The sequence below is a fragment of the Canis aureus genome, chromosome 23 (genome assembly GCF_053574225.1).
Source record: "Canis aureus isolate CA01 chromosome 23, VMU_Caureus_v.1.0, whole genome shotgun sequence".
NCBI lineage: Eukaryota > Metazoa > Chordata > Mammalia > Carnivora > Canidae > Canis > Canis aureus.
This window is the reverse complement of record NC_135633.1, coordinates 14,040,421-14,065,939: the sequence shown is the minus strand read 5'-3', so window position 1 is coordinate 14,065,939 and position 25,519 is coordinate 14,040,421. Positions and strand designations below refer to the sequence as shown.

General features: G+C 43.1%; 1 protein-coding gene across 2 annotated transcripts in view; it reads left to right on the top strand.

Annotated features, from left to right (window-relative positions):
- The window catches only part of SPON1 (spondin 1), a 251,520-nt gene that overhangs the window by 16,726 nt on the left and 209,275 nt on the right, over positions 1-25,519 (top strand). For both annotated transcript variants that reach the window (XR_013361993.1, XM_077866396.1), the window contains exon 2: positions 2,092-2,198. Coding sequence is in view for 1 of the 2 variants with exons in the window: in XM_077866396.1 (XP_077722522.1) it covers positions 2,092-2,198 (107 nt within the window). In the remaining variant the exon portion in view is untranslated. The remainder of the gene's footprint in view (positions 1-2,091; positions 2,199-25,519) is intronic.

Genomic DNA, 25,519 nt, shown 5'->3' with positions numbered 1-25,519 from the left:
CCTGATAAATCTAGCTACTCTCTGTCACCATACAAAGTCTTTACAATATTATTAACTATATTCCCTATGCTGTATGTTGCATCACCGCGTCTTACTTATTTTCTAACTGGAAGTTTGTACCTTTTAATCTTCTTCCCTGATTTCACCCATTCCCCCCACTCCACTGCCCTCTGAGGACCACCAGATTGTTCTCTGTAACCATGAGTCTGTTTCTGTTTTGCTTGGTCATTTGCCACCCCACTCTAGATAGCCTCAGACTGCTTTAAGCCTGTCATTTTGTCCCTCAGAGATCTCGCCTCTTTCTTCTGACATCACAGTCCTCATTTTCTGCTGGCCACTGTTGGGCACCCTACTTTCCTGACTCTCTTTTACTGTGCTTTTTCTCATGCCCTTTTTGCCTTACTGGGAAGGTCTTTCTGATATTTTATAGACATCAGTGGCCAGTCAGGATGCTCTATTACTTTTGTGGGATGAACTGACCAATTATAGCATGAGATTGGCAATCTTCGTGTCTCAGAGTCCCTCCCTGAGATATCATCGTGACCACTGCTGCCTTATCCAAGACGATTGTTTTAAGTTTTGGTTTGGGGTCCTTTATTTTTAGGGCTGAAACTAGAAGACTAGAATGTCCTTCCCCAACAGGGGTTTCTTATCAGAATCATGTAAATGTTATATGTCAAGTGAGTGGATTTTTAAAATTTCAAAACTTAACAGTTGTGGAATATCCATACTATACACTCAATATGTACCACCATGGGTAGAATGTTAAGCTGGGGAAGGAGTCTATCCCTAAGTCTGCCTCTGAGTGGTCCTACTACCTTGGGGTGTCTGGTAACTTCTGTGTCTTTGTTTCCAATCTGTGAAATTGGGAGTCTGGAACGAAGAATTCTTGGGGTAGGCTTGAGGCTCCGATAATCTATAATTCCATGTTTCTTAAGGCTAGAATCTTAGCACTTTAGTCCAAAGTGTAATTTAAATCTCAACTTATATGAATTTCAAGCAACTTGAATTGAGCATTTATTAGATGTCAGGCTCTACGCTAGGGTTGCAAAGAGAGTTAAAACGAGTTCCTCTCCAGCATTAACTCACAGTCCAGTGGAGAAGGCAGGTAAAAAGGGAATTGCAATGTGGTGCAAAAATTGCAATAAAGGATTTCCATCTCGAGAGATTGGAGATACAAAGGAAGGGGTGACCATGATTGCTGAGAAGGCCCTTGAGCTAGATTTCCATGAACACATAGTTATCTGGGTAGGTGTGAGAAGTAAGAGAAGGAATGTAGAGTCATAACTCCAACTGCTATAACAAACAATCCTCCCCAATATAAGTTTATTTCCAGTTCATGCAAAGTAGAATATGGATGTTTCTGCTCAGTGGATGATTCTCTGTGTAGCTATTCAGAAACCCAGGTTCCTTCCATCCTGTGGCTCCACCATCTTCTCCTGGATACCAGAGTCTTCTACTGGATCCCCTGCATTCAGCAGGCATGGATAGGAAAGGAAGAGTGGAGGATCCTATGGAGAGTTTGTGTGGGCCAGGCAGGAAGCAGTAGGCATCATGTCTGTTCATGCTTTCCCTTGGCAGGATGAGGGTGCAAGCAGACCTAACTTCAAGGGAAGCTGAGAATTTGGTTTAGCTGAGAGCCCAGAAGAAAAGGGAAGTATGTTTTGGAAAACGCACAGCAGCCTCTGCCCCTATAAGACCTCGTGAGGGAGTTTGTGCTGTGAGCAGCTAGATTTCTCTTGGACCAGTCTGATGGAAGTGTAATATTAGGTAGCTGTCAAGATGGGGGTTGCTGACTGGGGACTATCTTTACCAAATTGTGAATACTGGGAAGGAGCTCACCAAAGCCTTTGTTGCTTCAGGGAGGCCCAACTAAGATCATAGTTCAGGCATTTTGCAGGTTCTGAAATGTAAAGGGGAGCAGGGTGGAGGGCAATAGCTCATGACTCAGAGGCATGAGGCTTCTCTGCTGTCCACTGCCCTTCCCACCCACAGGTCTGATGTGTTGATGGAGAAGTCACGAACATCCATTTGTCAGATAGAAGCCAGCTAGTTCCTGTGCTTCTAATCTGCTTTCTTCTCTCTCCACAGTAACACTTTCAGCTGCCCCTCCCTCATACTTCAGAGGATTCACATTAATTGCCCTCAAAGAGAACAGAGAGGGTGATAAGGAAGAAGACCATGCTGGGACCTTCCAGGTAAGACCCCTCTGGGCTCCTCAGTTGCCCTTGTGCCCTTGCGGGTGGACGCCAGGTGAAGGGTGGACATGTAGACGAGCTGGAGTGACAGCAGAGATCAAAATGTCTGAGGTGGCTTCTCGGGCACTTCCCTTGACCATGGGCCAGCTGGGCCAGGTCCATGTGAAAGACAGAGTAGTGTAGGCAGCAAATGCCTGAAGGCCTTTGGATCTGGCCAACAGGCAGGGCTCTTCTCAGGCCTCCCAGTGTCTGTGGGCAGCAGACAGCCCAGCACCGTGGGAGCACTTGGAGCCCTGGCAGGGCCCAGCTGGTTTTCCTGAGAGCCATTTCGAGATTGACGGGCAATTCTCAAGTGTAAACGGAACAAGAGCTTAGGATGGCCAGACTGGAAGGAATTCAAAGCATAGGAGAAGGACTATTAAGGGAACGAAGAGATTGATTTATGAGAGGAGATTAAAAGAATTAAACATGCTTTGCTTGGCTAAATGAACAGGGCTGAGTGTTAGAGGTGGTAATGGTCTTTAAATGTCAGTCCTCATAGAGCAGCCTCCTCCAGGGGAGGCTGTGTTTGACTTTGCACAAAAGGGCACAGCAAGACGAAAGTGGGTCAAGAGAAGAAAGAGAATCTCAAAGGCAAGGGCCCTGACAGTGAGTCATATTTCACCGTGGAATATTCTTCCAAGGGAAATGGCGGGAACATCATCCCCTTTCAGAGATTTAGAAAAAGGCTGTCCAGTCATCAGAACATGTCCCAGAAGGATTGGGGCCATCCTAGGAGGAGGCCTGGCCAAATTGGCTATATCCATTTCTCATCTCAAATTTCCATTGTTCTAGAATCTGTTTTTTATCTGGCATTTGCAAACTCAGAAGGAAAAAAAAAAACAACCTCAAAGATACACCCATAGTTGACTGCTGGGGACTCGTGTAATTGTGGGTGCCACAGAGGACCCTGCCCCAAAATATCTTCCCCATCCAAAGACATCTTTTAATCTTTTGTAGCCAGGTGGTAATTTTGAATCCCATGTCTTAAAAAAATGTCCATTGTTTAGGCCTCTGGGCCTCTGGCCTAGTGGGACTATTAATTCCATGCTCATTATAATGTCCTTCTGTGTATCTAGGTAGGAGGAACTTTTGGGGCGTATATCTGAAGGAGTTACTCAATTATAATACTAACAATGCCCAATATCTGTTGGGTTCTGACCATATGCCAGGTGCTATGTTAAGTTCTTTACCTTATCTTGGTTTATCTTAATTTAATTAGTGTGCCTATATCTCACTTTAATTCTCCAAACAACCAAGTGAACAGGAGCTAGTATCCGTATTTTATGGATCAGGAAATTGAAACTAGCAAGATTAACTCATTTGCTTCAACAGTTAGTAAATGGTAAGACACCAGGTCCCTCCACCAGCTGTCTGATCCCAGAGACTAAATTGTTTAATCTCTGAATAGTACTGAATAAGCTCCTGGCACAAGTGTGTTTGGACAGTGTCTTGGTAAGCTTGTCATCATAGCGAAAGGGAGATTCATGCATGCCTTCAGCCCATAAAGCATTGAGATATATTCCCCTGGTCCTTGTTGTGCTAATTTACCTGGAGGTGTGGATGATTTATCAGATTCAGGCAGCTGAGACATCTGGGTACCTGAGTGTCAGGAGGGGTAAAGTTCTATGAAGGGAAAAGGGTAGAGGGTTGGAAGGTTGGATGGGGAATGTATGACCTTAATTTTCACCTAAACAAAATTTATCTGCTTTAAGATGATATTTAGAGAAAGATATATATACTCAAAAGAGTTGAAAGCAGGGTTCAAACAAATATTTGTACACCCCTGTTCATAGTAGCACTATTGACAGTAGCCAAGAGGTATAAACAACCCAAACATCCATTGATGCGAGAATGGATAAACAAATGTGTATACAGACAGTGCAATATTAACTGTTAACAAGGAAGGACATTCTTACACATGCTACAACATGAGTGAACCTTGATGACACTGTGTGAAGTGAAGTAAGCTAGTCACAAAAGGACACGTACTATATGATTCCACTTATGTGAAGGAGCTAGGGCAGTCAAATCCAGAGAAAGAGAAAGTCCAGCGGTAGTTGCCAGGGGGCGCAGGGGAAGAGGGAATAGGGAATTATTGATGGACAGGAATCGAGTTTCAGTTTGGAAGATGAAAAAAACATTCTGGAGGGGAACAGGGGTGATGACTGTATGAAAATGTGGGTGTACTGGATGCCACTGAACTGTACACTTAAAATGGTTAGATTGGTCAATTTTGTGTATATCCTATAAGACACACACACACACACACACACACACACACACACAAATGATGCCTGAGTTAGGCCTAATGGAGACACGATGTAGAAGTAGGCCTGAGGAGGATGTGGCTTCTTTCTTTAAAGGCTTCTGTTTCAATTCAATAAATTGATAGTCCTTCCCAACTCATTATCATTTCTACCCCACTAAATCTTGTTCCTTTAAACTGATGGGTGAATACAGGGCACAGCTCACAGTGGGCAGTGAATAATTGTTTGTTGAGTGAATAAATGAACACATCATTCTTTCCACTAGTGTCCATTGCACAGTCCTAGTTGGAATTTTCCAGAACCCCTATCTCTTTACGCATCCTTCCTTCCTCCATCTTTTGGAGCTTCGGACATCCTTTTTTATAACGTCACGAGGGTTCTCAGAGTGTGGTCCCTGGACTAGCGGCATCAGCACCATCTGGGAACTTGTTAGAAATACAAAATCTCAAGCCCCACCCAGACCTACTGAATGAGAAACTCTGAGCACGACCCATGCTTTAACAAAGGGTGAATCCAGTGTGTCTGCTCGAGTTTGAGAACCAGTGTTGAAATGAGACCTGGATCCAGCCCATCCGATATGACCTTGTCCACCATCACATCAACACATCCATCTGCTCCCACATATCCTCGCTGCTTCCACTAGTCCCAGAGGAATCAAAGTGGGAAACAAATATAAAAAAACAAACAAACACCTAGGGGATCCCTGGGTGGCTCAGCGGTTTAGCTCCTGCCTTTGGCCCAGGGCGTGATCCTGGAGTCCCGGGATCGAGTCCCACGTCGGGCTCCCGGCATGGAGCCTGCTTCTCCCTCTGCCTGTGTCTCTGCCTCTCTGTCTCTCTCTATGTCTATCATAAATAAATAAATCTTAAAAAAAAAAAACACCTAGCAGACAGTAATAATGCTTGTGTGCCAGATACTGTTCTAAGTGGTTTACATTTATTAACTGATTTAATCCGCAGAGCAACCCTAGGAGATAGGCGTTGTTGTCCTGTTTTTCACAGATGAGGGAATTGTGGCTCAGGGCAATTAAGTAACTTTCTTAAGACCACTCAGCTCGGAGTGATAAAGCTGGGATTCAGACTCAGCCAGTCTGGCTCCGGATCGCTGCTCCCCACCACGGTGTACTCTGCCTCCCAACGTGTCCACGTTAAGTGAAAACATGAGAGTCTACTAGGACGTTTTTATGGTAGAAGTCTCTGTGCCAAGGGTTTTATATGCATTATCCTACTTAGTTCTCACAGCAACCCTGTGAGGTCAGTGCTGTTACCCACATTTTCCAGGGGATGGAACTGAGTCTCCAAGCTGCTAAGTAAAGTGACCAAAATAATCCAACATCTACGTGGGGGAGAGGGGCCAAACAGTGCGCCAGTGATGTTCTCACCCTTCCTCCCCCTGCCCCTGCCCTGCCCCTGCCCTGCCCTTGTGCATGAAATGCATGCTCCATTTCAGTTCCCCTTGTCCCAGAGGCCATAGGGAGAGGAATCCCAGACCATGCCTCCACCTTACCTCTCCTGCTTCAGACATCGTAGTCTCTATACCTGCCCCCTCCCACTTGAGCACGCAGGTCTCCTCTCTCTCTACCAAAGCTGTCATCTTTGGTGTCATTCATTTACTCGTGAGCATTTATGGAGTGTCTCCTACGAGCCAGGCACCAAGGTAGGCACTGGGGGGTAACAATGGGTAGAAAAACCAGACACAGTCCTGCCCTCCTATACCTCAGTGTCCTCCTTGTAACTGTACCTTACATCAGCTGTGCTGCTGGCAGGTGTGGCTGGAACTTGAGCAGGTGACCAGAAACTGCAAAGGCCATGGTGATTTTAAAAACACATACATAGTGATTAACTGCTATTTAAATCTCCTTCTTTGTTAACATCCTCACTCCAGATAAAACGATTTTGAGGACTTCGCCACAATAACAAAATTCTACTGCTCTTTAAATCTGGTTAAAGATTACACGCTTAGTTCTGAAAGTAACTCTGGGAGTTGGGTGATTTTGCTTCTACATGAGTGAGCCCTTACCCAGAGAATGCAGACTCACCAGGTACAAACAAATGTGAATTTTAATGCCCCTTTAGACTCATCAGGGGAGGGAATGGGGCCACTGGGTACAGGGTTACGCTCTCACCATGTGGCAGAAGGCCCAAGGAGAAGGGGGTAGGGCTACTTCTCTGCTTCCAGTGGCGGGTCCAGCATGGCAGGCTTGGCACAGACGAGGGTATCTGTCTCTGGCTGCCAGAAGGGAGAGACATGGGACTCTGTCTTTGATGAGCGAGCTGGGTGTGCTTATGGTTAATTGAAAGTGACAAGGAATGCAGGGGATGGCCTGCCTGCATAAAAGTAACCCACTAATCCTGTAACATTGCATTGCTAAAACCGAATTGCTCCCTGGAATGCCCATGGCCCAGCCAACAGTCCAGCTCATTCTCCTACTTCCTTCAGGTCTCTGCTCAGATGTCCCTTTCTCGGGGAGGCCATCCGAATCACCCTCTTTGAAATTCCCCCTCTCCCCCCCACCTTCCGTTTCTGGACTGGACTTCCTGTCCTTCTTCCCCACTTAATTTTTGTCCTGTTGCCTTTATTCCACATGATGTGTCAGTGTCCTTGTTGACTTGAATGTTCTCTGTCCCCTTCCATTAAATTATAAGCTCCACCAGACAGTACCTCTAACCATGCTCCACAAGGAGTAGGCACTCAAATATTTATTGGCAAAATTTTAAGCTGGCAATTTATAATACCATCCCTTTATTTTGTTCTTAAGGCCTGTAGGCATCAACCAGCTTGGGTAATAGTCTGCCAATCAAAGGAAGAAAGCCTCATTTATAAAGCGTTGTTTGCCTGAGACGATCCCTTATCAATACCATAGCAACAAGTATCTTTATAATGACTAATTATTCTGTATTCTTAATCACCTGTTTCTAACCTCTTTTCATTTTCTCTTCATTAATAATCTGTATTTGCATCTAATGGGTCCTGAGCTACGTGAGAAGCTCAGAGAGGTTTGGACACACTTTTCTAAAAACAAAATGCTATTGCAAGCCTGTTGTTAGGAATTTTCTTAGCTTACGGGAAAATCTTCTATTACAGTCCCCTCAGTTTAATCATGCCCTTAAAAGGATACTAGGATTTTTCAACCTGCCGTATCCTTTGCAATCTATTTCATTGCATTTGCATTTCAAATGCAAAGGGTATGGACATTATAATGTTTTTGATAGGTATTGCAAAAGTGATTATAAAATTCTACTCAGCACTCCTTTCAACAGCCTGATAATGGGCGTTTCATCATGGTAACCACACTCACTGATGTGAAGGGAACTATATATTCCCATGTCAGGACTAGGATTGGGGCAATCCCCAATCATAGGTTTGGGGAGGTCAAGTTGATAGACCAAATCTAGCAAGATGAAAGCTAATGGAGGAACACAGAAGGTCACCTGCTTAGATCCAAATAACCAATTGCACATGTGCAAGCCGAGATAGTTGAATTTGTGGCAGCACATTGAGCAAACAACAACAAAATACTTTGGGATTTTTAGTTGCCTGTAAATTCAGAAGAGTCATCTATGAGATAGCACCACGAAAAACTGATGAGGTCTTAGGATGTATGATAGGAGCATGAACACAGGAGTTAGATTGTCTTATGGGATTCTTAATCCATCCTGAGGGAGCTCACAATATTTTCTCTTTATATATATAGCGTACACCCTCCTAGTGAATAAATATTAGTGTAAAATGCAGTGTTTTCATTCATTCATTCATTTATTCAGATAGTTCCTTAGCATTCATAGCACTCTGTACTTACCCTTCAGAGTGGTTTTTACAACTTATAGTTATGTATTTGTCTGTAGGATTATTTGTTTAACATTGCTCTGCCCCTACCAAATTGTAGGGCAAAACCGTATCTGTTTTGTTCACTAGTATATTTCTAACAATCAACACCATGGCTGGCAGATGGTGGACACTCAGCAAATGCTAGGTCAGATGAATTAGTGAAAGCACTAATTACGAGCTATGTGAAAGGCAGCATAGTAGGCTCTAAGCATACTGAGATGAATAATTAAGGCCTGGCCCCTGGTATCAAGAGGTCAAAATCTACAGCCAAATTTTCCAACCCTGTTATGCTGTGTACACTAGTGGATCCCAAGTGGGTTACAGGAGCACCTAGACATTTACTTCTTTACAGCTTGGGATGGTTTCATTTGTTTACCCTAGGGAAATTCTATCATTTCCACCTGTGACATAGAGTAAGCCAATTGCCCATGTACAAGAAGAGAGACTTGGATTTGTGGAAGTACATTAAGCAAGCCGATAAGAACTATATGGAAAGAACTATATTGCAACATGCTGGGCGCTAGAATTGCTGCGTGTGTGCAGATAAGAAAACAGTCATCTTTAGGAAATGAGGCATGAGTGCTGATTTGGGAGGAGAGAAAGGACATTTAAGGAGGGGATTACTCTGAGTTGTCTCTTTGGGTGGTTGAAGTTTACAGGTGGACAAGGGGTGAACATGAAGGGTATGTGTGAAGACCGCTCTACTCTTTCCTCAGACTTCCATCTTAAAACTTTCCCTACTTAAAGTTTCACTGTATCATTTTTGATTAGTGCATAGAGCCCAGCGAGGACATAGTAAGTTTTCTTACATGAATGAATGAATGAACAGATGAACCAGGGTATGAAAGACATGCTGTGCCAACCCCTTCCCTTCAGGAACCCACTCAGTGTAAAATGCCTCTGTAGAGATGTGATTCTAAAAGAACCATCAAAAGAACACATTTTAAAAGCAATGACAATACCTCTTGTTCGACACTCAGCTTTCTTTTTTTTTAAATTACTGTCTGAAATCATTTGTAAGAGGAGTGAGAAGTAGCTTGCCTTGTGAGTACCTGAGGTGGACATTGGGTCCTCAGGCTTCCACAGCCCCAATCTCTGACGTCTGCTTCTGAGGATGAAAAGTAGTTTTCTTCCAAGCAAGCAAGTCCTGAGTCTGAGAACCAGATGCGCTATGGGACTGGAGCAACAGAACTCATTTTTGCTTTGTGTTGGAAAATACAGAAAAGGATAAATACAGGGAAGGATAAAGAAGAAATAAAAAATGTCATCTTACAGATAATCATCACTGACATTTGGATACATTTTAAATTTTAAGGAGGGGATTTTAAATATATATGCATATATGTAGGTGTTCAACAAATATTGGAACCAAACTATATATAGGGTCTTAGATCCTCTTTTATTTTTCATGAATATTGTATTATGAGTATATTTCAATGCAATTAAACATCATTCCAGAGCATGAATTTTAATGGCTTTATGATACTTCACTATTTCATTGAATTATAATTTATTCAACCATTCCTCTATTGTTGGGCAAGATAGGTAGTTCCAGTTTTCCTTTTTTTTTTCTCTCTGCTCCTGAAAAAGCCACTGCAGTGAACACAACACATAAATCTTTGTTAGCATCTGTGAACATTTCTTTATTATTAATTTCAAGAATTAAATTACAGGGTTAAACCAAAGCTGATCTCTCTTTCTGCGCGAGCGCGCGCGCGCACACACACACACACACACAGACGTGCTCCTCTATTTCTAGAGGTGGTCATTTGGAATTTGATAGTGTCACTGGTGGGTATATGAGACATTATGAAAGAAGAAAGCATTCCCATCCAAGCTGATTTTTCATCCTCAAAAAAGACCATGTATCTCATTCTTCTTCCAATTCTAGCTTAACTTTTTTATTTAGAATATACACTGGGTGTGTGAAAAGAACATGGTTCTGGAGTCAGCGCACCTGGGCTCAAATTCTGCTCCTACCTGCTGGCTGAAGAAGTTGCTTAATGTCCTTGAATCCTAGTTCCTTCATCTATAAAACAGGGATGATAAAGGTTATTTTGAGGATCGGATGAGATAATTTGTGTAGGACTCCCAACACACTGCTGGGATATAATGAACCATCAATCTAGGTCTCTTCCTCCTGAGCCTGCAGTTTCAGGGACTCTTCCCACATCCCTGGGGCAGGTGAATCACAAACCCCAACCTGTACAGGGCAGACATCCCATCTGGGATATAACCAACCTCCTGTCTGTCCAGCTCCACCAGTGAGGGCAGAGGCAGCCTCGTCTGACTCTATCTTCACTGCAATATGATTGAGAAGGCTATAAAGTAAAATAGAAAAACTTCAGTGTTGCTGGATCCAGGATACCCAGTAAATAAAAGCAGAACTGCGGTCAGTGAGGGTGCCAGGTGGTTGGCTGGGCTCCATCCCTGGCTCTGTGACCTCTGCCCACACCTCAGCTTCACTGAACCCAGCTTCAAATTCTACCCTGACAAAGGCTGCAAATGGGGGGTGGGGGTGGGGGGGGAATGACAACTATCACCTCCAGGTATGAACCCATCTAGTTGTTTGTTTAATTTTCTCCCTCTTAGCTCCAAGTTCCATGAGAACAGAACTGCTTGATTCTTTCTCAAAAGCACACCCCGTGCTCGGTTCAGTGCCTGCCACACAACAGGCCCTCAGCACATACTTGTCCCATAAATAAGTAAGTGTACTGGTTTCCAGTCTGTTTCTGACCCTCCCGGGAGGTTGGTGCTATTCTCATCCACATCACACAGGCCAGGTGACACTGAGTGAGACAGAAACATGACAAGGGGCACAGGACCATAGGTGGCAGTGGGCAAGGGTGGAAACCGTGAGGACAGACTCTGCTGTCTCGTCCCTACAGCAGCTCGTGTAGCTCTGGGAGCAGAAGTGTGGGACGGACACACAGACGGCGCCTGCTGGTCCCCTAACATCCCTTCAGGCTCGTTCCAGAGAGCACACTGGGTCTATCACTTCACGGGTTCCTCACCTGCCACCCATGTCCCACTTCCATCCCATCTGGAGCATGGGCCCCTCCCGCATCTCTGAGCTCCTGCACACTTGGCACATCCCTTTATCCTAGTTCTCCACACGCTGTGGCCCCGATCTGTTAAATCCCCGTTCCCCCACAGGATTCTGCAGGGCACCAGACGTCTGGGCCGTGGCCGCCTCTGTGTTCCCACGGCCTCCCAAAGGCTTGGCACACTGGCCAGTTGATAAATGTTTTCCAAATGGATGGATGACTTGCCGCTAGAATTTCTGGCCTTTCCCCCTTGTTCGTGGGCATTAGTAGGTCTCACGCTTTCTTGCATGGGAGCTAGTATTGTTTCCACATCCATCTTTCTAAAGGTCTGGAAATCATTTTTAAATATGTTATAGAATTGTGTAGCCGATATTATAAAACTGTTACTGCCCCCAACAAAATTCTATCAGGTATATATTGAGTAGCTTAAAAATGCTGGTAAGCACCGTGTAGCCTTGCCATCCTCTCCTCTTTATTGTTTTATTATTATTTTCTTAAAGATTTTTAAGCAATCTCTATACCCAACATGGTGTTCGAACTTGCAACCCTAAGATCAAGAGTCACATGCTCTTCTGAATGAGCCAGCCAGGGGCCTCTATTTTTACTTAAAAAAAATTTTTTTTAAGATTTTATTTATTCATGAGAGACAGACAGACAGACTGACAGACAGACACAGGCAGAGGGAGAAGCAGGCTCCATGCTGGGAGCCCGATGTGGGACTCGATCCCAGGTCTCCAGGATCACACCCTGGGCTGAAGGCGGTGCTAAACCGCTGAGCCACTGGGGCTGCCCTACTTTAAAATTTTTTATTTTTTTAATTGAAGTATAGTTGACACACAACATTACACCTGTTTCAGGTGTACGACATAATGATTTGACGACTGTATACATTATGCTGTGTTCACCACATCGGTCCCCATACAGCGCTATTACACTACCATTGACTGTGTTCCTTGGGCTGCACCTTTCGTCCCCGTGACATAGTCATTGCATAACTGGAAGCTTGCATCTCCCACTGTCCTTCACTCATTTTGTTCATCCCCCTCACGCCTCCCCTCTGGCAACCATCTGTTTGTTCTCTGTATTTATGTGTCCATTTCTGCTTTTTGTTTATTCATCTGTTTGGTTTTTTAGAGTCTACATATAAGTGCAATCATGTGGTATTTTTCACTGTCTGATTTAACATAATACTCTCTAGAGAGCAAGATCTTATCCTTTTTGGTGGCTGAGCAATATTCCATTTTTTTATAGAGATGCCACATCCTCATCCGTTCATCTATTGATGGACACTTGGGTTGCTTCCATTTCTTGGCTATTGGAAATAACACTGCGATGAATATAAATGTGCATATATCTTTTCAAATTAGTGGGATTTTTTTCTTTGGGTAAACAGTGGTGAAATTACCAGGTCATATGGTATTTCTATGTTTAACTTTTTGAGGAAACTTCACACTGTTTTCCACAGTGGCTGTACCAATTTGCATTCCCACCAGCAGTGCACCAGGGGTTCCCTTTCTCCACATCCTCACCAATATTTGTTATTTCTCATCTTTTTGATTCTAGCCATTCTGACAAGTGTAAGGTAACATCCCATTGTCATTTTGATTTGCATTTCTCTGATGATGAATGATGTTGAACATCTTTCCATCTGGATGTCTTCTCTGGAAAAATGAAGGTCCTCTGCCCATTTTTAATCAGATGATTTGTTTTTTGATGTAGAGTTGTATAAGTTCTTTATATATTTCAGATATTAACCTTTTATCAGATATATCATTTGTAAATATCTTCTATCATTCAGTACATTGTCTTTTCATTTTGTTGATGGCTTCCTTTGTTGTGCAAAAGCTTTTTATTTTGATGTAGTCTCAATAGTTTACTTTTGCTTGTTCCCCCTTGCCTCAGGAGACATATCTAGAAATATGTTGCTAAGGCCAATGTCAAAGAAATTATTGCCTGTGTTTTCTTCTAGGAATTTTATGGTTTCATGTCTCACATTTAGGTCTTTAATACATTTTGATTTTAGTTTTGTGTATGGTATAAGAAAATGGTCATTCTTTTCATTCTTTTATATGTATCTGTCCAGTTTTCCCAACACCATTTATTGAAAAGACTGTCCTTCCCCATTGTATATTCCTGCCATCTTTATCATAAATTAATTGTGTAAGTGTAGGTTTATTTCTGGGCTCCCTATTTTGTTGCAATGATCTATTTTTGTGCCAATAACATACTGTTTTGATTACTATAGCTTTGTAGTATATTTTGAAGTCAGATATTATCATACTTCCAGTTTTGTTCTTCTTACTTGCGATTGCTTTGGCTATTCTTTAGTGGTTCCAAACAAATTTTAGTATTATTTATTCTAGTTCTGTGAAAAATGCTATTGGTATTTTGATAGGGATTACATCGAATCTGGGGATTGCTTTGGATAGTATGGACATTTTCACAATGTGAATTCTTCCAATCCAGGAGCATAGAATATCTTCCCATTTGTTTGTTTGTGTCCTCATCAAAGGATTTTTTTTTATCACATATGAAATAAGTAGCTTAAAAATGCCAATAAGTCACTATGTGATCTTGCAATCCCCTCATCTTTAAAATGAGAATAATGAAGGACACCTGGGTGGCTCAGGGGTTGCACATCTGCCATCGGCTCAGGGTGTGATTTCTGGTCCGGGGATCAAGTCCCACATCTGGCTTCCTGCGGGGAGCCTGCTTCTCCCACTACCTATGTCTCTGCCTCTCCCTCTGTGTCTCTCATGAATAAGTAAAATAAAATAAAATAAAATAAAATAAAATAAAATAAAATAAATAAATAACATGAGAATAATAACCTCCATTCCAGATCTAATTACTTTATGGGACAGATCTTAATTCTGGTGTTACATTTAAATGGTTTGCTTTTTAAAATAGAGGTAAATCTAAAGAGTGAATGGATCATGGTTTACTTAAACAGTAGTCTATTGTAGGAAATTTTGGAAGATTTAAAAAATATTAGAAATAATTTTTATAAAGAAAACCTGTTTCATTTATTTATTCATTCAACAAATGCTTATTAAGACTAGTATATACAAGGCATGTTCTAGGCTGTGAGAATATGACTATGATCAAACAGACAAAAATCCCTGCCCTGCAGACTTTTCTTTTCTATATTTTAGATAATTTCCATGGGATAGAGCCCCAAGTTTCTGTATCAGATAGTTTTTAGGCTCTTGATATATATTATTTTACCAGTTTCTGTCACATCTGATCAAGTAGGAATTTGAGTAGGAGCCCGATTCAGATCTTACTTTTAGGGAGAATGTATAACCTTTGCCAAATTACTCTGTCTTAGTGTGCCCGCTTGGACACAGAAGTGTCCCTCCAGCTGCCCCCACTCCCAGTACCTGATGTTCCATAGTTCTTTGGGGGAGGCCAGAGTATTGGGTGGAAGGAGCTCCCATCCATTTACCACATATTGACTAAACCACAACTGCAAATCTCATTCTTGTGCAATTACCTTCTTGAAATAAAATTCAAGACCTTAGATTTTTGCCCTGATACATTGATTATTCAACATAGCTCATCTCTCCAGCATTTCAAGATTCTTCTAGATTTGGCATCTTTTATCCAACATAATTAATCACTGTCCTCACAGCTTTATGTCAGCTGCAGATTGAATGAGCTTTTGTTTTAAGTTAAGCCACTGATGCATGCTTCAAGGACTCTTTATTTCCCCTTCCCTCTGCCCATGATGCTCTTTCCCTAGATCTCTCTCCCTCACTTCTTTCAGGTTTCTGCTCATAGGTTATGTTTGTCAAAGAGTACATTTCTGACCATCTCTTAGAAAACAACACCCCCATCACTCAATCCCACTTACCTTGCTTTAGCTCTCTTCTTTTACTTGTCACCACCTGACATGTTATAGTTAGAGGGTTTATTAGCTATTTCTCCTCACTACCGTGTCTCCTTCATGAAGGTAGTGGCACTGCTTTGTTTGGCACATATCTGTTCAGCACTATCACAGTGCCTGGCATATAGTAAGCATTTAATAAATACCTGTCAGTTTCTTTTTTTTTTTTAAAGATTTTATTTACTTATTCATGAGAGACACAGAGAGAGGCAGAGAGAGAGATTGAGAGGCAGAGACAGGAGAAGCAGGCTCCATGCAGGTAGCCCAATGTGGGATTTGATTCTGGGACTCTGGGATCACACCCTGAGCCGAAGGCAGACACTCAACTGCTGAGCCACCCAGGCATCCCAATACCTGTCAGTTTCTTAGGTGTGCCTATTTATTTATTTATTTATCGAGAAGGGGAGGGGCAAAGGAAGAGAGAGAGAGAGAGAGAGAATGAGAATCTTAAGCAGGCTCCATGCTCAGCCTGGAGTCTGATGCAGGGCTTGATCTCATGACCCTGAGAACATGATGAGTGGAAATCAAGAGTTAGACGCTCAACCAACTCGGTTCACCCAGGTGCCACCAGTGTGCCTTTTAAAATTCAGCCATAAAGCAAATTGTTTTTTTGACAATAGAATGAAACTGACTCTTTGGTAGAAACAAGGATTCTGGTATCTACTTTCAACTCTTTTCCTTCTTAAAGTCCGCTACCATCGTAGGGCTTCTTTATATATATCTATGCAAGGACATGCTTATGCATACCTCCGGGCCTCTTCTTAAAGCAGCTTGTGCTTGTGCAGCTGCCTTTCTAGATTGTGGTACCGGACTTTGCTTGGATCCCAATTTAATTTTACCATTTTAGTGGCAATAGAGCCATTCTACCCCTCACTGACTGCATACGCTTGGACCACTTAATTTAACCTTGCTAAGCTTCAGTTTCCTTGCCTGTCAGTTTGGAAAAATATAAACTCAGAGAGTTGTAAAGATTAGATCAGCATTTCCAGTTTCTGCTTTCACATACAAAGAGCTTGGAAGTCTACTCCTGTCCTCACAAGAAAAAAGCTGAAAAACTGAAAATCAATAACTCTAATTATATCCATCCATGAATCAAGGACACAAGACAAACTGCTCCTCCTTGCCCCAAAACTGGAGAGACCGGGGCTACTGAGAATCACAGCTTCTCCAGAACAGAAGTGCTGGAGGCTATAACTGAAAGGGACACTTCTCTTGTCACTGACTCAGCCAGATGCTGAGTAGAGACTAGCTTGAGAATTAAAATCCTCAGAGACCAGAATTAGGGGATCTCCACACTTTTTGTGAATTTTACCTCCAGAAGGCACACCTGGTGAAGATCAGAGAAAAATTCTCTCCTGGTAGAGGGAAGTGGAAAAAAATAACCATTTTGATATATATCTAGAACAGTCTCCATAATAAGATTTCCCCTCAAGTGAAACTACCGGAGCCACATCTGGGCTTTGGGAAGGGCAATTAGCCAACTCTAGCCCCCTCTAGCCTTCCTATCCCACATAAGGGTGGGGGGGTAGGGTTAAAAAAAAAGATATTTCCCACTCATTTTTTCTCCTTTCCCCTTTATTCCCTTTTACTATTTTTTATATTCCCCAAATGAATGAGTGGGAAATATCAGAAAGGGAGATAGAACATGAAAGACTCCTAACTCTGGGAAACGAACTAGGGGTGGTGGAAGGGGAGGTGGGCAGGGGGTGGGGGTGACTGGGTGATGGGCACTGAGGGGGGCACTTGATGGGATGAGCACTGGGTGTTATTCTCTATGTTGGCAAATTGAACACCAATAAAAAATAAATTTAAAAAAAAAAAAAGAGAGAGAAGAAGGCTGAGAAACGCTTTTGAAAGTCACCGCCTAGAGACTGGCCTAGTAAAAACCAGATTTAATCATCAGGTTATAGACTGCTTCCCCTTCCCAATACCTTATTGTCCCAACAACAGGCCTCCAGGATAATGACGGTGGATTATAACTAAGAGAGATTCAGGGCACAAACTCTGTTTAAGAAAGAGTTTCTAGAGAAAACCAAGAATCATAGAGAAGACAGAAATAAGGATACTGGGTAGGGGAAGGATTGAAGCCTATGACACCTAGAGCCACAGCAAATATTAAACACAGTCCAACTTCCAACAAGATAAACAGAAAACCTCACGCTAAAGTTTTATTTATCTCAGTTCCTGTTATCCTACAGATCGTGTCTGGCTTTTAACACAGAATTAGAAAGCATGCTAAGAGGCAAGAAAAAACACAGTCTGAAGAGACAAAGCAAGCATCAGAACCAGACTTAGAGCAGAGATTTTGCAATTATCAGACTGGGAAGTTAAAAGAATTGTGACTGATATGCTAAGAACTATAACAGAAAAAGTGGACAACATGCAAGAACAGATGGTGATGTAAGCAAAGAATTTAAAATTCCATGAAGGAATCAAAAGAAAATGCTGGAAGCCAAAAACACTGTAATAGATATGAAGAATACCTTTGATGGACTTATCAGCAGGTCAGACATGGCCAAGGAAAGGATTAGTGAGCTTGAGGATATGTCAGTAGAGGTTTTCCAAACTGAAATGCAGAGAGGAGAAAAAGAGTGGGGGGTGGGGAGATCAGAATATCCAAAACCTGTGGGACAATTACAAAAGGTATAACATAGGTATAATGGGAATACCAGACAAGGAAAAAGAGAAAGGAGTAGAAGAAATATTTGAAGATTAGATGAACTATGAAATTAAAAAAAGACATTTCAAAGGAGCTGGCACATATGATAGGATCAATAGATAACAGCTATTATAACTACCACTATCATCATTGTCATCATCAACTGGTAGATCAAGAACCAAAGGAAGAAAGGAAGGCTTGGATTAAAGCCAGCCTTTTAACGAGGACTTACTCTTGATCAGGGTGGGAGGGAATGCTTCTTTATTTGAAGGCTAGGGGAAGGCAAAGGAAACTGGTGAAAACATACAACAATTTGATGAACAAGAAATGAAGGTGATAGACTTCAAGGGGGATGCTCTCCATATAATTCAGTCTTTAATATTAATATCTCCCTCACAAGATTATTGAGAAGATCAAATAATATATAATACCATTTTTTTTTTCAAATTGAAATGAACATCAGCATCTCCTGGGTTTTTATTTTTAATGCACCCCTTTGGGCCTCCAACCTAGAGAATTGGATTCTATGCATGTAAGAGGGGGAGGACTTGGGACAGAGGGCCCTGCATTTTTTAAAGAATGCCCCAAATAAATCTGGTACAGATTCCCTACAGACCACACTTCAAGAAATCCATAAACATTGATTACAGCTTGGCCAGAAACATGCTCAACAAGTATTTTTCAAGTAGGTAGAGGCAAGCTCATCTGTAGAGGAGCAAGGACAGGGCTAAAGATTGAGGATATAAAAGAGGCTCGGAACAAGGGCAGGAGTAAGTATGAAGTCCGTAAAATGAATGGAAAGACCGCCTAACAACAGAGAGACCCAGTTTAAAAAACACATCCCTAGGAGGAACCTTCAGACTAGATTTGAAATTTTCTCCATCAACCCTCAAGAGCCTGGTTGCAGGAGCCGAGTGAACAGGTGGTGGGATTTTCACAGGGCTGACAAAGCCAGGGGTACAATGGAAGATGAGAAGGTACAGGCATCCAGCCAAAGGAGAGCAAATAAGAACACCATTGAGAAGGCTGGTCAAGGGTCCAGGCTGGGGAGGAGGCAGTACCACCAGGATCTCCTATCATTAAAAAACCCAAAAAGTCCTAGGACTACATGTCCCACCACCTCGTTTCTCTGCATCCCCTTCAGAACCAAGTATCTCAAGAGAATTATGCCTACAGATTGTTTTTCTTACATCTTCACCCTTCCATTCCCTTCTTAACCCCATTAGCCTGGATGTAGTGCTATTACTCCACTAAACTGGTTCTTCCATTCCATAGGACATGGAACATTACAAGGTTCCATGGGGACATTTGACAGTGTCTGGAAACTCTCTGGGTTATCACTGCTGGTGTGTGGGAGGGTGCTACTGGTCTTCAGTGGGTAGAGGCCGTGGATGCTGCTAAACACCCAACAAGGGCAGCCCAGGTGGCTCAGCGGTTTAACGCCGCCTTCGGCCTGGGGTGTGATCCTGGACCCGGGATCGAGTCCCACATCAGGCTCCTTGCATGGAGCCTGCTTCTTCCTCTGCCTGTGTCTCTGCCTCTTTCTCTCTCTCTCTCTGTGTCTCTCATGAACAAATAAATTAAATCTTTAAAAAAATAAAAAATAAAAATAAATAAACACACAATGCACAGGACAGCTGCCCACAACAAAGAATTATCTGACCCCATCAATGCACAGGACAATGCACAGGACAGCTGCCCACAACAAAGAATTATCTGACCCCAAACATCACTAGTGTCAAGTCTCAGACACAGATTTAGAGGTCAGGTAGAGAGGAGAAGCAAAAAGAGCCACAGCCAGAGCCAGAGAGAAAAATTTAAAAACTGGGAACACATGAGAGGAGAGTATTTTAGGAAACAGAAAGTGGTTAGTCCTCTGACACTGAAGGATATGTAAGGAGATGATGGAAAAGTGTCTCCTGGCAACATGGAGACCATTGAAGAAACTGGAAGAACCAGTTCAGTGGAGTAATAGCACTAAATCCAGGCTGATGGGGTTAAGAAGGGAATGGAAGGGTGAAAATGTAAGAAAACTACTGTTGATTCTGCAACTCCATTCCATGGCCTCTCTAAGCCCATTTTTTTTCCTCCCTATGAAATGGGAATAGTAAGAACAGTACCTACTTCACTGGGCGAATCAAATGAGGTAATTGTAAGGAAAGGATTTAACATGATGTCTAATACATTGGTGCTTAATAAGCATTAGTGCTTATTATGAGGGGAGCATGGGAGAAGCTAATCTTTAGCTGAATTCCAAAGCCTGAGGAGAGGGACACCTGGGTGGCTCAGCAGTTGGGGTCTGCCTTTGGCTCAGATCGTGATCCTGGGATCTGGGATGGAGTCCCACATCGAGCTCCTGCAGGGAGCCTGCTTCTCCCTCTGCCTGTGTCTCTGCCTCTCTCTCTGTATCTCTCATGAATAAATAAATCTTAAAAAAACAAAAACAAAGCTTGAGGAGAAGGCAGCACTGGCAGAAGGAAGAGCAAGGCCAAAGGATTGGAGGCATGGAAAACAGTGCTATGGTCTGGGAATGGCAAGGAATTCCAAGTTGCTATGATGAAAGCTGGAATCTAAATGCCCTCCCACGCCAGTTTAGGGCTATGGACTTTTTATCCTTTTACCAACTGCAGAGGGAAATATGTTTGTTGGCAAGGGGAGGAGAGTTTTAGACTAGGGAACGTTGTAATTAATTATAATTAAATCTGAGGAAGATAACTCTTATCAATCTTGAAGAATTTGGAAAATGTAAGACCAAAGGTGGGAAGGCTGGTTAGGAGGTTGTGGCAGGAGCCCCAGGAGAGATGACAAGGCCCATCCATCAAGAGATGAATATTTGCCACCTACATTAAAGAGCTCACGTGGCCCAGATTCCTGGCCAGTTAAATAGTGGGAACAATTGAAGGGCTGAGTAGGACTCTGAGGCTTCTTGCTTGGCCATGGGTGCTGGGAGGCTGGTCCATCGAGCCCTCTGCTGTCTTTCCATCTGACTGTCCCCTCATCTCTTCTTGCCCCTCTTCATCTAAACTCAGTATCCCACTAACTTGTAGGCTGGAGCCCAGAACCTCCTTACCCCTGTCTTCACATCCACCTCACCACATTCCAACCCTGAAGGAACATGTCTTTGGTTTCTTTGCGTGCTTGCATCTGAGCCGTGCGGAAAGTCTCACTGCAGTGCAGCTGGGTAGACTGAAATGGTGCGTCTCCTGGGTATGAAATGGTAGGAGTCTGCTCTAACAGAGTCCCACAGCCTTGGTGGCTTCAACAGCAGAAATTTATTCTCTCATAGTTCTGGCACCTGGAAATCCAAAATCAGTTTCCTTGAGCCAAAATCGAGGTGTCAACCGGACTGCATTCCCTCCGAGGGATCTAGAGGGGAATCCCCTCCTCATCTCCTCCAGTCTCTGGAGGCTGCTGGCAGTCTTAGCTTGTGGCCACATCACTGCAGTCTCTGCCTGTCTTCACATGGCCTTCTCCCCGTGTCTCTGTCTCAATCCTCCTGCCTTTATCTTTTAAGGATGCATGTGATTGTGTCTAGGCCCACCCAGGTAATCCAGGATAAGCTCCTCTCAAGATCCTTAAATTAACCACCTCTTGTGCCATGTAAGGTTAGCACAGTTTCCAGGAATTAGGAGATGAATATATTTTGGAGGTGTTTCTGCCCGCCACACGCATCTGTTTACCATCACTGACCTTGGAGGGCCCTCAACCTGCCTGGCAATCTGACTAAATTCTTCTGGAAAGTTCTCTTTCCCATTTCCCTACTGCTGATTTCCTGTAGTTTCTCAGCTTTTTTCTACCTCTTTCTTCATTAGTCTCATCGAATGGCCTGATCTCCTTTTCTGTAGGAAAACATTCAACAACAACGACACACACAGACACGCAAGGATATTCCTGTACCAAAACTCTTTAACTTGTTGGTATCAAGTTAATCAACCTACCTGCGTCTTTCCTTACCATCCTCCCACTAAGGTAAGGGAGCACTCTCTCCCTCCTCCCAAGGCCATGTTCTCTGCTTGGGCTCTGGGAACCTCCCTCTCTAACCTTCTTGAGAACCTTCAATGGCTAATGGCCACTTCTCCCTTTTGTAGAAACAGTATTTTCTTTCCCATTAGAGCTTTTCCTTCAGCTCAGGGTTGCCATCTCATCTTCCATGACTCTTCTTAAAATAATAACCCAAAATCTCACAGTAAAGAAAAACTGACCCATTTCCTGATGAATCTACTCGTATGTCCTATTGATAGTACCTCCCAAGTACCCTTCACCAGCTTCTGTTCTGCCCAGCTCAGTCTTAGTTGAATCTGTCGTCATGTACCTCTGGATGACCACAGTGACCTCCCTGCTCCCGCTTTTGCCACCTCAAAGTGCTTCTGCTGAGCACCCTTCAGTGCCTGTAGGACCAGTATATTGGCTCCATGGATTCAGATCTCTGTTTCATCTTCTGCTATATTCCCTGTGTCCCCAGCATCTAGAAAAGTACCAAGTACAAAGTAGGTGCTCAATAATTGTTTGTTTAAGGTAGTACATTTATTACTAAAATTTCAGAAAGGAGACAAAATTTCATACCAGCCTAGCAAGATTTGGCCCCTACTTATCTCTCTTGTCACATCATCTCCCCCTTGCTTCCTGGGCTGTAGATACACTGATCTATGAACACTCCAAGTTCCCTCCTGCCCCAGGACCTTTGTAAATAAATGTTTTTGTTGTTGTTCTTTGGGACACTCAACCTATCTTTTCCCACCTAATATCTACCCAGTCTTTAGATAGCAGCCTATGTATTTTTCAAGTTGCTTCCTTGGAAGAGTTTTCTTTAGCACCCATATATGTTCTTATATGCTCTAGTTACATGTATAGTCTTCCTTTGTAGAAAGTTCCACAGATATTAATTATGTTTGTAATGGAGGACTGTGTGTTTAATGTCCATCTTTCCCATCAGTTGATGACTGCAGCCATTATATTCCTAGTGCTTATCATGTTATCTGACACACTTAAATGCCTCAGAAATGCGTATTGCCCAAAGAAATGAATGGATAATGGAATAATGGCAGGATGGAGATCAGATACAGGAAGAGGAGAAAGGTTGGTGGACAAATCATAGCTCCATCTTGCACCTGTTTAAAGGCCAAGCAGATAATTCAGTTGGAGAGGTTCACTGTTAGGTGGAAATTTGAATTGGGAGCTCAAGACGGGGTTCAGGCTGGTTCTTTGGACTTAGGCTGTTGGTGAAGCCATGGTAGACAGGAAAGATTAGAGATACAAGAGGATTAGCATCTGGAGATAAGAGCACGATGGAATTAGGAGCAGACTGGGAGCTCATTCTGGAAAGGAAGAGCCACAGATGTGAAAAATGGTTGTGGCAGAGAGAAGTGTGGAGGTGGAAGGGAAAGACAGAGTTGGAGGGACACATGAGGCAGAAGGTGAGCCCAGTGAAGGTGGAGGAGCTCCAGGGAGGACGGGGGCTTGTGGAGAATGTGGAAGCTTCACATTTGCTGAGAGGAGGAGAGCTCCTGCTGACATAGGCCAAGCAGGTGACCTATGCGACAAGAGTGTGTGCACACGCGCTTCCATGTGCGCACATGACCACGTACATGGGGAAACGTGATCACGCTATTCTCAATGCGGGCCCGTTTCTCAATAGATTACCATGCATCTGTTCACAGCTACCCAAACTCACCGAGGCAGGTAAGCCAGGTGCAATGGTCTTTGTTTTCTCTTTGCTATATTAGGTTGGATTCATAGCTTATGCCTACATTTTTTCCACTAAACCACACTTCCTCTGTGAAGCTACTCCTGTTCCTCCTTTGCTACCCCAACCCTCAGTGGAAGCCACATCCACCTTAGGCTTCCACCGTCCTTGGTTCGGGTGAATTTTCCTTGTATTGTACTTCATGCTCTCAATCTTCTAAACTGAGAGTCCCTTGAAAGTAAATCGTGTTTTAATCATCTTGGAATCTCCAGAGTCCAGCACCACAAAAATTAGTTCTTGGTACTTAATTAATTAACAACGGTTTATTGAACAAAAGGGTGGCTCTATCTTAGGTGTTGTTTTATAGTTATTAAACATCATATGTGTCCATTTACGTATCCGGCTTCATTGGAGAGGTGTGGCCTGTCCCTGCACAAAATGGTCCTGGATGACTATGATATTTCTTACATCTTTCCCTGTGGGTCTGTTTCTAACAGCAACCCCATCCTCCAAATGTAATTTCACACATGTTACTAAATCAGTTTGTTCCAGCCTGAACCTAGGCTCTTGCTTCTCCTTCAGAAGAACTTGCAGGCTGGGAATATGGATCCAGGCAAGTCCCAGAGGCCCATGCTAACAACTTCTGCTAATTCTTAGGCTGATTATGCAGGTTATTGAATAGATAGTCCTTTTGCTTCTTGTTCTTTGAACACAGTCTGTGTAGCCTTGTCTGCTTCGTTGGTACGGGCATGGGGGTGGTGCTCAGAGACTGAGAAAACCAAGCCCACTCCACTTCCATTTGGGCAGCTTTTATCCTAGTTTGGGATTTTGGAGTAAAAAACAAATCTGACTCTATTAGTAAAGGAGTGATAATTAGTCATTTTAGAGCTCCTCTCTGAGTAAGACTTGCAAATTAATCCAATTTGGCCATTCTGTTTAAAAAAAGAAGAAGAAGAAGAAGAAGGGAATTAAGGGGGCTTTGTGACAATTGTTTCCCCCAAATTCTCTGACCCACCAGTGGCTGCTCTTGCCCTAAGTCCCATTCACCGTGTTGCCTGGATATTGAGTAGGATCTTCCTGGGGTCTATGCAGCTCAAATACACTATTGGAAGCTGCTTGAATTCTCTTCACTCTGTTGCCACTACTGAATACACTGCCTCTTAAGCAACCAGTTTACCCAGCTGGGGGAAATCTAGCTCACCTTATTAAATTTCTAAGTGCATCCCAGTGTACTTATTCTCAAGGAAGCTAGACTATAATAAACAGTTCCAACATCTCTGGACATGTCAGCAATTTAAAAAAATTATTCATGTTTATAGATTTAGGCTCCACTCAGGTCAAGCACACCCCCTAGAGGATGTAATAGTTTCACTGCATTTATCCCCATATTACTCTTAGTAATGGCCAACATTTATTGAGTACCCAGTGGATGCCTGGCTATACACTGGATGCCCTATCTCCTTTAGCTCTAATCTTTACAGGCCATCTATAAGGAAGTGTTAGAAATATTTTAGAAATAAGGAAACAGACTCCGAGGGATTATTTACTTTCTCAAGCCCACAACATCCCAAACTTTGGGGTGTTCTTTCCCTTGGGATTTTCGTAGACAGGAAAAAAAGTTGAAGCCTGTTTGCAGTTGTTGTGGTCTTAAGAGAAAGAGGAGCATGAAGTAGAGTAAACTGGAGAGGCTGGCTCTTTTGAAGCTTTTGTCTGTAATTAAATTAGGAGTGTATGCTGGGGGAGAGGCTGCGTGCGAGAGACCCCGTCCTGCCTCTCTGCCAGCCCGGCTGCCCATGGCCTACTTGAATCTGCCAGCCACTTCCAGATCCTGGCTCTTCTCCTTCCAGCCCTGCCCACTGCCTTATGTCGGTGCTGTGGATTCCGAACAGTGGGTGGTATGGTAGCA